Source organism: Sphaeramia orbicularis, chromosome 16, assembly GCF_902148855.1.
Source record: "Sphaeramia orbicularis chromosome 16, fSphaOr1.1, whole genome shotgun sequence".
Taxonomy (NCBI): domain Eukaryota; kingdom Metazoa; phylum Chordata; class Actinopteri; order Kurtiformes; family Apogonidae; genus Sphaeramia; species Sphaeramia orbicularis.
Window position 1 is genome coordinate 54,321,340 of NC_043972.1, and position 15,894 is coordinate 54,337,233.

A 15,894-nucleotide genomic window follows, 5' to 3' on the forward strand; every position below is an offset into this window, starting at 1 on the left:
TGGACAAAACAAAAGAGATGAGTATAAAGTTATTGATCAGGTTGAAATGATAGATCCATATTTGAGATGTTGGATCCAACTGTTTATTCTCACAGAGCTCTGTTGGAGGCTTTGACCACTGGCAGCAGCCTCAGAAGAACCTCTTCTGAACCAGAGTATTCCTTGAGGTCAAACACATCCAGGTCTTTTTCTGATGACAGTAAGATGAAGGTCAGAGCTGACCACTGAGCAGGAGACAGTTGTTCTGTGGACAGACGTCCTGATCTCAGGTACTGTTGGATCTGATCCACCAGAGATCCATCCTCCAGTTCATTCAGACAGTGGAACAGGTTGGTGCGTCTCTCTGCAGACACATTCTCACTGATCTTCTCCTTGATGTACTCAACAGTTTTCTGGTTGGTCTTTGAGCTGCTCCCTGTTGGTTTCACCAGACTTTGTAAGAAACTCTGATTGGTCTGCAGTGATAGGCCCAGGAGGAAGCGGAGGAACAGGTCCAGGTGTCCATTTGGACTCTGTAAGGCCTGGTCCACAGCGGTCTGGTACAACTGGACAGGTTTGATCTTTGATAGTTTAGACCAAACAGATGTTTGTTCTTCTGACAGCAGATTGCCTCCAGTGTTGATGAAGGTCTGATGGACATGAAGAGCAGCCAGAAACTCCTGGACACTCAGATGGATGAAGCAGAACCTCTTGTCCTGGTACAGTCCTCTCTCCTCTTTGAAGACCTCTGTGAACACTCCTGAGTACACTGAGGCTGAGCTGATATCGATGCCACACTCTGTCAGGTCTGACTGATAGAAGATCAGGTTTCCTTTCTTCAGCTGCTCAAAGGCCAGTTTTCCCAGAGACTCAATCATCTTCCTGGTCTCTGGACTCCAGTGTGGATCTGTCTCAGATCTTCCATCATACTTGACATTCTTCAGTTTGGCCTGAACCACCAGGAAGTGGATGTACATCTCAGTCAGGGTCTTGGGCAGTTGTCTTCTGTCTGTGGTCTTCAACACGTTCTCCAGAACTGTAGCAGTGATCCAGCAGAAGACTGGGATGTGACACATGATGTGGACGCTTCGTGACATCTTGATGTGGGAGATGATTGTGTTGGTCTGTTCTTCATCTGTGAACCTCTTCCTGAAGTACTCCTCCTTCTGTGGGTCAGTGAACCCTCTGACCTCTGTCACCATGTCGACACACTGAGCAGGGATCTGATTGGCTGCTGCAGGTCGTGTGGTTATCCAGAGGCGAGCAGAGGGAAGCAGGTTCCCCCGATGAGGTTCATCAGCAGCACATCCACTGAGGTGGACTCTGTAACGTCAGTCAGGATCTGAGTGTTGTTGAAGTCCAGAGGAGGTCGACACTCATCCAGACCGTCTAAGATGAACACCACCTGGAAGTCTTCAAAGATCCAGATTCCTGCTTTTTTGGTTTCAGTGAAGAAGTGATGAACGAGTTCCACCAAGCTGAACTTCTTCTGTTTCAGCACATTCAGCTCTCTGAAGGTGAATGGAAATATGAAGTGGATGTCCTGGTTGGCTTTGTCTTCAGCCCAGTCCAGACTGAACTTCTGTGTTAAGACTGTTTTCCCGATGCCAGCCACGCCCTTTGTCAGCACTGTTCTGATTGGCTGATGTCTGTCAGGTGGTGTTTTAAAGATGTCTTCACATGTGATGGTTGTTGGTGGTCTGTGTGGGTTCCTGGATGCTGTTTCAATCTGTCTGACCTCATGGTCCTGGTTGACCTCTGTAGCCCCTCCCTCTGTGATGTAGAGCTCTGTGTAGATCTGGTTCAGGAGGGTTTTGGGGTTTCCTGCTTTAGCGATGCCCTCAAACACACACTCAAACTTCTTCTGCAGGTTATGTTTCAGTTTCCGCTGAACTCCAGACTGACTTCCTGAATGCAGACCCAGATAAAACCATCAGTCTCACAGTAAATCCAAGTATTTTCATCTGTTCAATCTGTACAGAATGGTCTTACTGCGGTGCAGACGCTTGGCCAGCTCTCCCTGCTTCATCCTCCTCAGGAAGTTCAGTGTGATCTTCAGAAAAGCCTCTGAGCTCCTCCTCTGCTCTTCATCCTCACCACTCAAACTCTCTAAGCATTGTGGGTAATCTGTACTCAGAACCTGATGGAACTTCTTCAGTTCGTTCTTGACAAAAGTGCAGATGTTCTCCTCCAGCAGCTGGAACACAAAACATGATGAAAGACACAAAGTCCACCCATGGACCAAATCTAAGGTCCATGTTGGACACAGATACATCCACTGGTCTGAAACCAGCAGCAGGAGATAATTGGACAGAACAGATAGACCAGTAGATGTTGGACATGTACACACCTTAAATATGGAGTCTAGCTGAGTCTGATCCTGCAGACCAGTGGGAACCTCTGAGCTCTGCTGCTCCACTCTGTGGACCAATCGTCAACAATGAGCTCACATTATGTCTGTCCACACTGACACCAACAGGTGGACACACCTGGATGTCAACATGAGTCACATGACCTCCTGTAGTGAGAAAGGTCCTGCTGGGTCCTGCTGATCCCACTGAGAATCAACATGTGAGTGTGTTTGGAGCTTCACACTCACTGAGTTGATCAACAGGTTTAGTTGAGTTCAGTTTCTCAGGATCCCCATCAGCCACGTCATGGCAGCAGGACTGAACTGAGTTTAGTCCCATAGAAATGTCATTTCAGACACTGAAGAAGATTTACTGAACAGTCACTAGAAGACTAAACAAGGGACACCTGTCAGCCAATCAGAATGAAGAATGGGCAGTAACTATGGAGACCATGGTGAGTTGATTTGTGGAGTTGTCAGATTCTTACAGTGACCATGTAAACATTCTAATCTGATGTGTTTGATCAGATCACAGCAGTAATCTGATTACAATCCATCAGATGAACACAGTTGGATTTGTCTCCAGTCCTCCCATGTCTTCATGCATGTTCACAGGTTCATGGGATGGATTTAGTTCTGTTTCATCTGCATATGTGCACAAACTATTACAGTCATACAAAACAGAAGTTACCTAGTCAAACGGGAGTTGAAGACAATAACAGGAAGTTGGATTCTATCATCACTATGTACGGATGAACTCCCAAAGACATCTCATAATGGACTGGAGCGTCTAAACCAAGGTTTAGGATTTTCACATTTAAGTGCATGTAAAGGCGTCAGGTCTCGTTCTTCCAATGATCTGATTACTAATAGTTATTGGATTTTTATGGTCATGGAAACAGACTCAATGATGTGAAGAATCAGCTGAAAATGAACACGTTCTAAACTTTAAACTAAAGTCAATGTTTAATATAGATTTAATAAACAGTCAACACATCGGACATTTACATTGAACTTACGTCTCTGTAGAAAAAAGTGGTGGTTCCATCCTGGACCGGTCACTCCTGAAGGACACACAACTGGATCCAGGTCCAGGAGACTCTGGTCTCTGGTGGATCCTGGTCATCAGGAAAACAAAGTGTTTAGTCTTTAAACAAACTGTAGAAACAATAAGAAAATGATCAATACACTGAAGATCAATAAAGTGTGAATCTGATCCAAAAACTCACAGATCAATGAAAGTCAATGAACCATTAAATCAGGATCACTGAGTTCAATCTAAATTAATCAGGGGATGAATAATTCTAGAGTATAAATCAGTAATATAGTTCCTGTATTTGTTAGTCAGATGTTCTTGAGTCCAACCAGGTGAATCTAATGACAGACTATTGGACCCGTGTGTCCACAGACAACCATCAGATTTCCACCCAGCTGATGGATAGACCTACTACTGTATGGAAATATGGCACTGAAAACTGAACCGGAACACACACAACTCTACATCACATGAGGGAATCCAAACCCAGTTTCCTGGAGGATCCGTTCATCCATGGATTCTGTGGTCGGATCAACATTTACATACAAGTGGTTTAGTGTGGCACTGGGGTCTAAAGGTCTGAATGAGGACCACCTACACTGACTCTGATGAACGATCCTGTTGGAAGAGAATATTGAACTTCTTGGAGTCAGTACTCTTCATGGACACACAGCTGGGTCCAGGTCCTGGTCCAGGTCCAGGTCTGTGAATAATATCAGTGGTTTTAGTGCTGAGCTCTGACATGGAAAACAGTGGAGGACAGATCCAGATGGTGGTCTCACCTCTGGGCTTTGGGGGGTCTGTTGGGTCCAGGTCCTGGGGGGGTCCTGTCGGTGGTCTTTGGGGGAGGGGCTCCCTCCTCTCTGTCCTCACACTGATCCATTCTACTGAATCCACATCAGTCACAGAACAAACACTGAAAACAGCAGAGTTTGAGACGTGGTTATATGAAGGAGAAGAGTCAGATGTGGACCAGCAGTTCAGTGATAAACCAGACTCAGGGTTTTGGACCAAGACCTGCGTCCCACATCTGATGTGGTGTGTGTTTAATGTAGATGTGAGTTCATGAAGGTGTTTGCGGGTGCTGTTTGTGGTGTGAGTGTGAGTTGAAGTGTAATGGCTGATCCACGTGTTGATTCTGCTGTAGTTCTACTGTCAGACCACTAGATGGCCTCCTGGAGCTGATGATGGGACCTGAAGAGCAGCTCAGGAAACAGGACAAGACCAATGAGGAGTTGACTTCACTGACATCAGATAAAACAGCCTCAGCTTTTATTAGGAGAGATTTCACCTAACCCAATGCAAAGAAATGAGGTAAATAAGATGAAGTTTGTTGACAGAATAAACAGCTGCTGTTTATCACCTGATCAGATTCCACTGGATCAATAAATCACCAAATTGTCAGTGAGTCCACAAGTAAACTGTTTTCTAAAGGACTATCAACATCGAAAAGTTTTCAACATGGAACACTGAGGGTTAAACAACTGTAATGACCAACAACTGCTTTAAACCACATTAATGATTAACTTTTGTGAGACTAAATTTAAGACGATCAACATCCAAACACAGAAACAGAGTCCAAACCTAAACAATGGAGAGTCTGATAAAACAGCATCACTTCATAGTTTTATGGATGTTTTCTTGGTCTGAGCAGGTCTACAACCCCAGTTCCAGAGGGGTCCGCACGCTGACTCTAAAATGTCACTCAAATCACAATCAAATTATTTGAAAACTTCATAAACCCATATTTTATTGACAGTAGAACATAGAAAACACATCAAATTAGAATTAAAATGAACTATTTTAAGCCAAAGGTCTAAAGGTCATTTTAAAAGGAACGTCTACAACATGCCTGTAAAATGTGCATCAGACCAGAATGAGACCACATTCCTCTAAAGTCCATCATCTGGTCTCCTCAGGTCCGGACGTTTACAAACAAATGTTAAAGAAGAGAAGATGATCCACAGTGGAAACATGGACCTGGAAACAGTTTATGATGACCAGTTCACTGACATTACATCCGAAAGACCTTTGATTATATGAAACATTAGATGAGTTTGATGTTTTATCGTGAATCAAATATGGGTTTGTTCTGTATGTATGTTCATTTCACACAGCTGATACTGTTGTGGACCTGGGGTTCTACAAATCCAATGAATAGTTCCTAATGCACATGTTGGTGATGCCAAAGGGCTCCCATGTGAATGTATGACTTCCATATAGAATAGAACATTCACTGTGTTGTTTGTGTCTTTTCTCTGTGGACAGTATCTTTTGTCTGATTTCAGGACATCGTGGGTCAGTAAAGTGTCACATAAATGGGAGTTCATCTCCACCAGTGGTAAAGACGACTCTCTACGTCTACAGACTCCACTCATTGGACACTTTACACCCACCTTCTGAACGGTGTTTCTGATTGGTTCACTCACCTGAATGAGCTCCGCCTCTTATCTGCCAATCAAATCAATGCATGGTCTGTGATCGACCAGAGTCTGACATGACTGACTGATGTTGACCACAGCGAGAACGCCTTTCATTCATTCATTCATTATCTGAACCTGCTTTATCCTCACTAGGGTCATGGGGGCGGAGCCTATCCCAGCTACTTATGGTTGAAGGAGGGGTTCACCCTGGACATGTGACCAGTTCATCTCAGGGCTGAACATAGAGAGACAAACAGTCATTGTCACATTCACACCTATGGGCGATTTAGGTTCACCCATTAGCCTATCAGTGCATGTCTTTGGATGGTGGGAGGAGCCAGAGTACCCCAAGAGAACCCACGCAGACACGGGGAGAACATGTAAACTCCACACAGAAAGGTCCCACCCCCACCGACTGGTGTTGGAATCGAGAAGGCCTTCCAGTAAACTTTAAAACACTACCATCTGAATTCAACAGATATTGAACTGAACAAACATGGACAGTCGTCACTGTCGGCTTCTGTCGTCAGGTTTCAATGCATGAGTTTAGGACTTTCCAGCTTCATCGTCCACTTTCAGACATTCGTTCCCAGTGACTTTATGTCGATGAAGTCATTAAAGTTGTCGCATTAATAATGACATTTGTACAGAGCAGTGGCGGCTGCTCATCTTTCAGACAGGGGAAGCTCTTACATAAAAAAAATAAAATTGTCACGTTATTTAAACATAAATTCAGCCCTCCATTCCATTTTAAGAAAATGGTCAGTGACCTTATCGTACCAAGTAGGCGTCTTTTCCAGGGACTTGACCAGTGTCCTCTCAATGTCCAGCAGAGCTGGGCTGCTTAGATTGCCTTGGCCCAGTGTGTTGTGGGTATAAGACTTCAGCCTTTTTAAACGAGATGCTCCTTTCACTCCGACCTAGCCGACAGTATGACTGATTTAACTATCTACAAAACGATATTAAACTCGGACAAGAAATGATTAAATTATGTAACTGAAACAAGAAAATGCTGAAATTATGTTAAATTGAAACAAGGAAGTACAATGAGTGTGTTTTATTTACAGTGCAAGAAATGAACGAGTAATTTCGTAGTGGTTTCTCTCTCGATTTCACAGCAGAATGTGCGACGGTATTAAACTGAACTGTCAGTGAAAGAGTAGATCTGAAAATAGCTGTCAATCAAACGGGATTCAGCCTTTCAACTGATCCTCCAATCAGCACGTGGGATTCTGGCGTCCAGGCTGGCCGAGCTCCGCCCACAGCTCCATTCTCCCCCAGAGACACCTGGCGTCCGGGGGCGGGACAACATCGTGGCATTTATCCAATTACTGTCCAGTTTTGAGGCAGTGAAAAAAACTGTTCCACTCAGTCCCATTGAAGCCCAGAGACACCCGGCATCTACAGGCAAATACACTGAGCAGAGATCGAATGAGAAAACAGCACAACGGGAATGTATGAGAAGTGAACAACATCGAGTCTATTGATTTGTGATAAAGCTGATTCTGAACGAACTCATCTTTGAGATGAACATGTTCTAACACATTTTAGTCAATGACATGTCAACACAACCGTACATATTTAGCCATTTAATTTTCGTAATTTTAGGGGAAGCCGGGCTTCCCTTGCAGTCTGTGAGAAATCGCCACTGGTACAGAGGAACTGGATCTGGACTGAACTGGTCCATGTCAATGGTCCATTTTCCGACACTGTAACCCATGTGACCTGAGCTATCTCACCTGGTTACAGCACCGGTGTAAGGTGGACACTATATATTTGCAGCATCTCACATCACTTCCTGTGTGCTTCTGGTGTTGCGTGGCTGCTGTCTCGTGGCTGTGGCTGTCATACTGTTTCAAATATGATGATTTAAACTGGCGTCTTGGGACTAAACCATTCTCCGCTGCTGTGCTGTACTCCGTTAAGATAATGGCTAATTTAACTAATGCTAGCAGCCTTTAATTTTATTATTCCTAACAGTGGTATTAGGCAGATCGGTGCAGCGTCTGCAGTGATGTGGTCGTTGTATCGGTCTGTCGTGGTACAGAAGGAGCTGAGTTGAAAGGCGAAGCTCTCCATTAACGGTCAGTCTACACTCCTACTCTCACCTATGGTCATGAGCTTTGGGTCAGAACCAAAAGGACCAGATCCCAGATACAAGCGGTCTAAATGAGTTTCCTCCGTAAAAGGGGCTGGGCTTAGGGATAGGGGGAGGAGCTCAGTCGCCAGGGAGTAGCTTAGAGTAGAGCCGCTGCTCCTCCACATCCAGAGGGACCAGCTGAGGTGGATCAGACATCTGTTTCAGATGCCTCCTGGACGCCTTCCTGGGGAGGTGTTCCAGGCATGACCCACCAGGAGGAGGCCTCGAGGAAGACCTAGGACACACTGGAGAGACTATGTCTGTGGGCTGGACTGGGAACACCTCAGGGTCCACCTGGAGGAGCTGGAGGAGGAGTCTGAGGAGGGGGAGGAGTCTGGGCATCCATGATTAGACTGTTGAGTCCATGACCCAGATGAGAGGAAGAAAACGGATGGATGGATGGTATTAGTTAAAAAGGAAAAATATTTGATTTAATTTTAAAGCCGAATTAAAGGCTTACCCTTTCCTGTGTAAAGGAAACTTTCATGTATTCATTTTGACCTTAATAATGTATTTAATTGTGTGGTTTTTGCGTCAGGCCTTTTGCGGTTATGGGGTTCTGAATGTAAGCTTACTTGAATGAACGTAGTGGTTCATTTCAAAGAATTCATCAACTTGATTGTTGGACAACTATTTATGCGGAAGGTTTAATGTTGTTAATAATAATATATATAAATATAAATTTATTAGCTTTAATGCTAAATCACTTTGATGTTTTTGGCAAGTGCACTTATTTATTTTTGTAAATGAAATGTTTCATTATCACTAAGATAATGCATGATTTGAATACGACTGTGAGATGGTTATTACAATGTGAAATCATTAATGATATGTATTTTTATTTTATTTTGCTAATGGTACAAACTGTGTACAAAGTGTAAAGCTAGTCCAAGTTACATTTTGTGATAATGTGATTCAAATTCAGGTCACACCCCCACCCCACCCCCCATTGAAGGCAACCTAGGGTCTGGCAAGCCACCCTAACCCCACCTCCTGGTAGGAGGATGAACTACATCTATTACATCTAAAGTGAATTCTTCCCCTGCTCCCTTGTTACCACTTTTACTGCATTTCCACTATGTGGAACTGGCTCGACTCGACTTGGGCTTTTTGTGTTTCCATTATGCAAAAGGACCTGGAAAATCTGGTACCTGTTACTGTTTATTTGGTATCTACTCTGCCGAGGTTTCAAGAGATACTAAAATGTGATGTGTAAACACTGCAGACCACTGATGGGTCAGAGAGTTGTCTCTGTGTCATTGCGTCATCAATGTGTGACCGCTCATTTAAAAAAAAAAAAAAAAAACTGATGTGGAAGTTGACAGTAAATATAGCAGTAGGCTAATCCCCGATGACAGCCTGCAAAACTACACCATAGTCGGTCCAGGAGGTTCACGCATTTCTGTCTTTGGTGGGCAATGAAAAAATTCAGCGTGAGTTTGACGGGACAACATGGAACAAACAAGTTTATCAGTAACTCTGAGCAGAAGACACAGAAGTTCGGCGCTGCATTGCTCTGACGTCCAGGTACTGTAAAGTCAAAATCCTGTAATGGAAACGGTCTCCAGGATTTGGACCTGGTACCAGAGTGGAGTGGAGCCAGTTCCACATAATGGAAATGCAGCATTTGTGGGCCCCTGTGTGGTTAAACATTAGACTGTTCCTTACATGGACATGAACATTGTCGTGTCCTAAGTTTGGACACACATCAAAAACTTTCCTTCCCACAAATGGACTTGATTGTTTTGAAAATAGACATTGCACTGTTTTTTTTTTTTTTTTTGAATGACTGAGGTATTCAATTTCTACTTTTGTTTTGGGTTTGATTATTATATTATATTATATTGAATTCATAAACTGCTTGATAACATAATACAAACTATTTGATATAATAATACTGGTATTATTCAATATCTGTTAAAATATATGCATTCATTTTTTTCTATAAACATATTCTAAACTTACTTGGGCCTTTGTGTATAATTCACACAATTTTATGGCTCCCTCCAGATCTACTTCTGGTCATTATTAGTAATTCCACGTTCCTTACCCCCTGCAGTGGGTCCACCTAGCCTAAATGCATTACATAGTGACCCCTAAACGCCTCCTAAAACCAGCTCCAGAGGGAGGAGGTCATCATTACTCACCAGTCTGAGACCAAAACCAGCAAAGTCTGGTCTGGTCCTGTTTGTGTCAATCAAAGCCGTGTCCAGACGTGTTGACGAAGCTCCATTTCCTGTGGCTGAACGCTGTCTGAAGGCGTCAGTTTGGAGACAAAGCTCTGTGTTGGTCTGCAGACACCTGTCTGTCCTGACGCTCAAAGCCTCTGCTCCTCCTCCTGTTTCTGTCTCATGTGTCTGAGACGAAGCCATAACCAGTAAAACCATAAACCAGTCCCAACCTGCAGGACCAGGTCAAAGATCAGCTGATGCAGCATCATCTGACTTTGTCATAACAGGTGTTTATTGGACCATAAATGTCCCTATCAGCTCTGTCCTCTACAGTCAACAGCACAGATACAAACTGTGGACAGGGACTGGATTTATGGACTTTAACTTCCACTCATTTCAGGACCATCTTTCTGTCCGTTTCCTCCTGATGTGATTTACAGTGGAGTTTGAAAGTCTGTGAAAGCAGGGGGTCTTGGATCCAGACCTTGTAAACAGTTGGGTCCTGGTCCAGACCTAGACGGTCCGGGGACATGGTTCTCCACATGGTTTTTATTCCCCATTTACAGCAGCTTTATGATATAATTAGATCCAGTCACAGTGTGTGGGTGGGGCCTGTTGGATCTGCTGACATTATTACCTCCGCCAAGGAGGTTATGTTTTTGCCAGGGTTTGTTTGTCTGTCTGTTTGTCTGTCCGTTAGTGTGCAACATAACTCAAAAAGTTATGGACAGATTTTGATGAAATTTTCAGGGTTTGTTGGAAATGGGATAAGGAAGAAATGATTAAATTTTGGTGGTGATCGGGGGTGGGGGGGCCCACGGGGAGGCCCACTGATCAGCCTTGGCGGAGGTCTGCGCTCTCCGAGTGCTTCTAGTTACTCTATTTGACCTGAAATGGATCTGAATTTAGATGTAATGTGTTCAAAAACTCACACGTCAGTCATAGTGATTTAGTTTATTTGTTGATGAAGTTCATGAATGGACATAAAAGTGGTGCAGTGCTGCCCCCTAGTGCTACACCTTTACAGTCCACAAGGTTCACCGACGTGTGAAATCTGGTTCACATCCATCACCCCAGACAAAAAACTGAACTGGTCACATGACCTCAACTCAATGTTCACCATTTTTGGATTTTAAGCTCTTTTTTAAAGCTTCTTTTTGTAATTTACTGTCATTGTATTTTAACAAACTCAGATTTAGTCAGAATCATGTGCAGGCATTACTGTTCATAACTTAGTAAAAAGTTCTGCAAATGGTGTTGTCACGGCGATGCTGTGGATTTAGATTTTTTATTGTTCATTTCAATGATTTTCCATCAAACAGCAGGTTGTCTGACAGGCACTGTTTGTAATTCTTGATGTCAAAACTTAGTCATTTGTATTCTGATAAAATACACACAATACACTTTATGTACGACTGAACTCATTCAAAAGTTTACAAATATTTATTTTTTGCATAACTACAGACTAATATGCACACATATCTGTCTCATGTCCACGAAAATTTGGACAGCTTCCTTAACCCATAGCATTCTGATCAAAATCAGCATTCTAATCAGAATCAGCGCTGAAATAAATACTGTAGAGAACATCTTTAATCAGTTGGAATCAGATTGGATCGTTTGTACTGGATACAGTACAAACGTGTAATGCATGGCAGTGAAGTTCCCTCCTCAGTCTGACTTCAACGCATCCACTGAAACAGAAGCTGTAATTCTCAACCCGGACACTAGTTGGCAGTGGTGAGAGAGAGACACAGAGAGAGAGACACACACACACACACACACACACACACACTTACAAAGAGAGAGAGAGAGAGAGAGAGAGAGAGAGAGAGAGAGAGAGAGAGAGAGAGAGAGAGAGAGAGACAAGTGTATCTGTCTTTTCTGGGTGATTTCCCCACACTTGGAAGGGACAGACTCACTGCTGAAGTTTCACCTTTTGTCCATTTATTTCTCCATTTATTTTAGAACAGGGATCAGGAATTTAGACAATTATGAATTAAATCAGATGATTTAGCTGATTAGATGATCAGATTGGCCAAAAAACTTTTAAACAGGAAACAAACAAACATCAGTGTAAACACCATACAGCATAAAATAAAGTAGATACAACCTTAATTGAGCAAGTCAGCAGTTAATTACACAATAAATTATACAGATTCCATCAACATTAAATATAATTCAATGAACACAGCAAGTTGAGAAAATTAATGCCACGTTTCCACTACTTGGCGTCGACTCGACTCGGGTACCAGGTATCATTCCTGGAGAGCGTTTCCATTACAGTACGACGGTGCATTAGGGCCACATAAGAAAAAAATAAAAAATAAAAAAAAATAAAAACGCTTGTCACTACGAGAATAAAGTTGTTATTTAACGAGAATAAAGTCGTAGTTTAAAAAAAAAAAAAAACCTCATTATTTAACGATAATAAAGTCGTTATTTAACAAGAATAAAGTCGTAGTTTAAAAAAAAAAAAAAAAAAACTCATTTAACAAGAATAAAGTCGTTATTTAACGAGAGTGAAGTCGTTATTTAATGAGAAAAAAACTCATTATTTAACGAGAATAAAGTCATTATTTAACGAGAATAAAGTTGTTAATTGATGAGAATAAAGTCGTAGTTTTTAAACATTATTTAACGAGAATAAAGTCGTTGATTAACGAGAATAAAGTCATTATTTAACAAGAATAAAGTCGTACTTTTATGAGATTAAACTCGTAATATTTTGACAATTCGACAGTTTCCGGTTTTACAGCGAAGGCAACAAGCGAAGCAGCAACTTTCCCTTCTGTTGGACTCAAAAACTCGGAGTAGAATCCCCACAGTTTCATCAGAAACATCAAACCCTCTCTGTATGGTTCTCTGGTGTATCCACTGATAGTCATACAGCTGACCACTTCATCAGTTTCTCCTCCATAAAAGAGGTAATTTGCTACAAATCAGTTTGGTTCTTACAACAAACCCAAACGTGTGCAAACTCTCTTCAAAGTCCTTATAGCCTACTAACGTGTTGATGTGGGATAGACTTAGTATTTGGCTTTTGTGCCAAACCCCCGAATGAAAGGAGAACTGCACTAAATGTTTCAAGTTCTACATCAATGAGTAGGTACAACTTCTCATACTATGACTTTATTCTCGAAATATAACGACTTTATTCTCATTAAATAATGAATTTATTCTCGTTAAATAATGAGTTTTTTAAAACTACGACTTTATTCTCGTTAAGTAACAACTTTATTCTCGTAGTGACAAGCGGTTTTTTTTTTCTTATATGGCCCTGATACGCTGTTGTATTACAGAATACTACCAACGTAGAGTACCTGGTCGTCATAGTGACGCAGCGCGTAACTTCCGTGACGTCATCTATGACGCGACACAGCTGGCGGTAAAAACAAAGAGGACGAGGAGAAGAACGACCACAACGACCACGTGATACATGCACACTATGGAGGATGTCGATGGGATGATATTTTTTATCCTTGGTATGTGGCTGTTTGTCACAGCCAGGAGGAAACCGCTGTTCCAGAAGAGGCCGGAGGCGGCGAGACGAAATACCGAGGAAAAATACAGGAGAGTTTGGGAAATCCTCCAGAGCTCAGAGGACGAAACGAGGGGCCTTTCTAAACTAAATGACGAATGACATGGAATAACGAATGACCACGTAAGATTTGGCAATGACCACGTAAGATTTAGCGTAACAACTGCTCCTTTGTCATTCGGAATAGTTTGACTGGAATGACAGCTATAATGGGAACGACAGATGACTTCGAATAACGGAAAACTACGTCTCGGTTTACTGGCTGGCTGGCTGGCCTCTAGTAAATATAGTGAACAGAATATGGAAGTATGAGCATTTATCCCCTTAAGTTAGCTGTCGGTGTAGCCCTGTTCTCAGCTGGAAGTGAAGCTCCAGAGAGCTGCGCGAGCCCATCTGACTTGATTTTCAAAATAAAAGCGTTTCCGTATCAACTTTACGGGACTAAAGCGTCCACTGTCGTCTTCCTGATATATTAGAGCCAAGGCATCACGTATGTGACGTAACATTTCTATGCACACTGTTGTCGATCAAGTTGGAATAAAATGTTGTCTCTTCCCATGAAATTAATGTGGTATTGTGATTCATTCTTGATAAAGTCTAACTGAATGCAGTCGGTATGTAATCACTGCAGCTGGTCAAAGGGGATTATTGATGTGTATAAATAGGAAAAAAGGGGGAATGTATCTGAAAACGTAATTATTCCAACTTATGCACAGCGGTGTACTTCATTTAAGAACCTAATTATAGTATAATTCTTATAAGTCCATTTGTTGGATCTGTAAAATTCTGTAAAACACGAGTTTACTTCTAAATATGAATAACGTCTTTGGTTTTTGGCCATAACAAATGTCATACAATTCAAATGGGCAAAAAATTTGATTTTTGATTAGTTTTATTAGTCAATATCTCCCTCTCTAAAGCAAATGACACCAATATCCCATGGAATGACACTGTTATGTGAACATATCAGACAGAAATTAGTATCAGATAATAAATAACACAAACCTGATAATGGAGAAAAATGTGAAAATAATTATAAAATATGTTACTTCTGTTAGTTTTATACAGGTAAAGATGATTATCATGACATCAAATAGAATAGAATAGAATAGCCTTTATTGTCATTGTGTTTTCCAGTCAGTGCAACAATATGAATAAAAAAACAATATGTCAGACAGTAAAATTATAAAAGAAAACTAGTAAAATAAGAAAATCGAATATAAGATTAAAATAAAGTTAAGTGGAAAATCTACTAAGTTTGAAAGGCAGCGTATAGTGATATTGACCCACACATGTTATGGGTCAATTCTAGGATTATTCTATTATAGGATGAACAGGCAGAATTATTCCAGTATATTTGAACTGTCTGTATGGGCTCCTGAAATCAGGAACCAAATGAGACCAAAAACATTGCATTGGTTAGTTTGGTTTAAATTGTTTTATGGATGTATATAAATGATATTGACATAAATATTGGGACACATCATGTCTACAGCAGTAAGATGTCCTGTTCATGATGATTTGAGACATAAACATAAATATTTCCATAAAGTTTAATGGGAGATTTTTCTTCCTAAAGCGATCAGCCATAACATTCTGACATTTACAGGTAAAGTATAAATATTGATTATGTCATTACAATGGGACCTCTCAGTGGGTGGGATTTACACTATATGGACAAAAGTATGTGGACATGTTGAATTCAGGTGTTTCTTTTCTAACAGGGGTCTGGGATACAAAACAATAGTGACAAATGTCACAATAAAGATTTATATTAGGATAAATGTCACTGCATTGGTTAGTTTGGTGTAAATTGTTATACTGATGTATGTAAATGATATGGACATAAATATTGGAACACATCGTGTCTACAGCTGTCATCCCACTCCTTTTCGAATGTTTTCTTTTCTTTTTAAATAAATCTTTTCGTTGTTTGGTATTAATGTTATATTCAAAATAAATAAACAAATAGCTGGAAGATGTCCTGTTTATGCTGATTTCAGATATAAACATATATGTGTATATATATATATATATATATATATATATATATATATATATATATATATGTACACACACACACATTCCTTAAAGATTAATAGGACATTTGTCTTCCTAAGTGAGATGTGAAGACAGTAGGTGGTTAGTTGTGGTTGAAATGTGTTATTTACAGTCAGAGCATGACAAATATTTTAGAAATTTAGAGGTAGAACATTTAAAATCATAGTCATGGACAAAAAAAAAAAAAAAAAAT

At 41.2% G+C, this 15,894-nt stretch overlaps 2 protein-coding genes across 2 annotated transcripts in view; one reads left to right on the top strand and one right to left on the bottom strand.

Moving 5' to 3' along the window:
* Nucleotides 1–15,894, top strand: part of LOC115436253 (zinc finger protein 883-like) — a 445,178-nt gene that overhangs the window by 96,169 nt on the left and 333,115 nt on the right. The window lies entirely within an intron of this gene.
* Nucleotides 1–15,894, bottom strand: part of LOC115435234 (NACHT, LRR and PYD domains-containing protein 5-like) — a 753,056-nt gene that overhangs the window by 8,185 nt on the left and 728,977 nt on the right. Inside the window, 6 exon segments of the mRNA XM_030157513.1 lie at nt 94–1,267; nt 1,270–1,887; nt 1,972–2,176; nt 2,330–2,399; nt 3,349–3,447; nt 4,148–4,281. Of these exon segments, the coding sequence (XP_030013373.1) occupies nt 94–1,267; nt 1,270–1,887; nt 1,972–2,176; nt 2,330–2,399; nt 3,349–3,447; nt 4,148–4,248 (2,267 nt within the window). The 5' untranslated portion in view covers nt 4,249–4,281.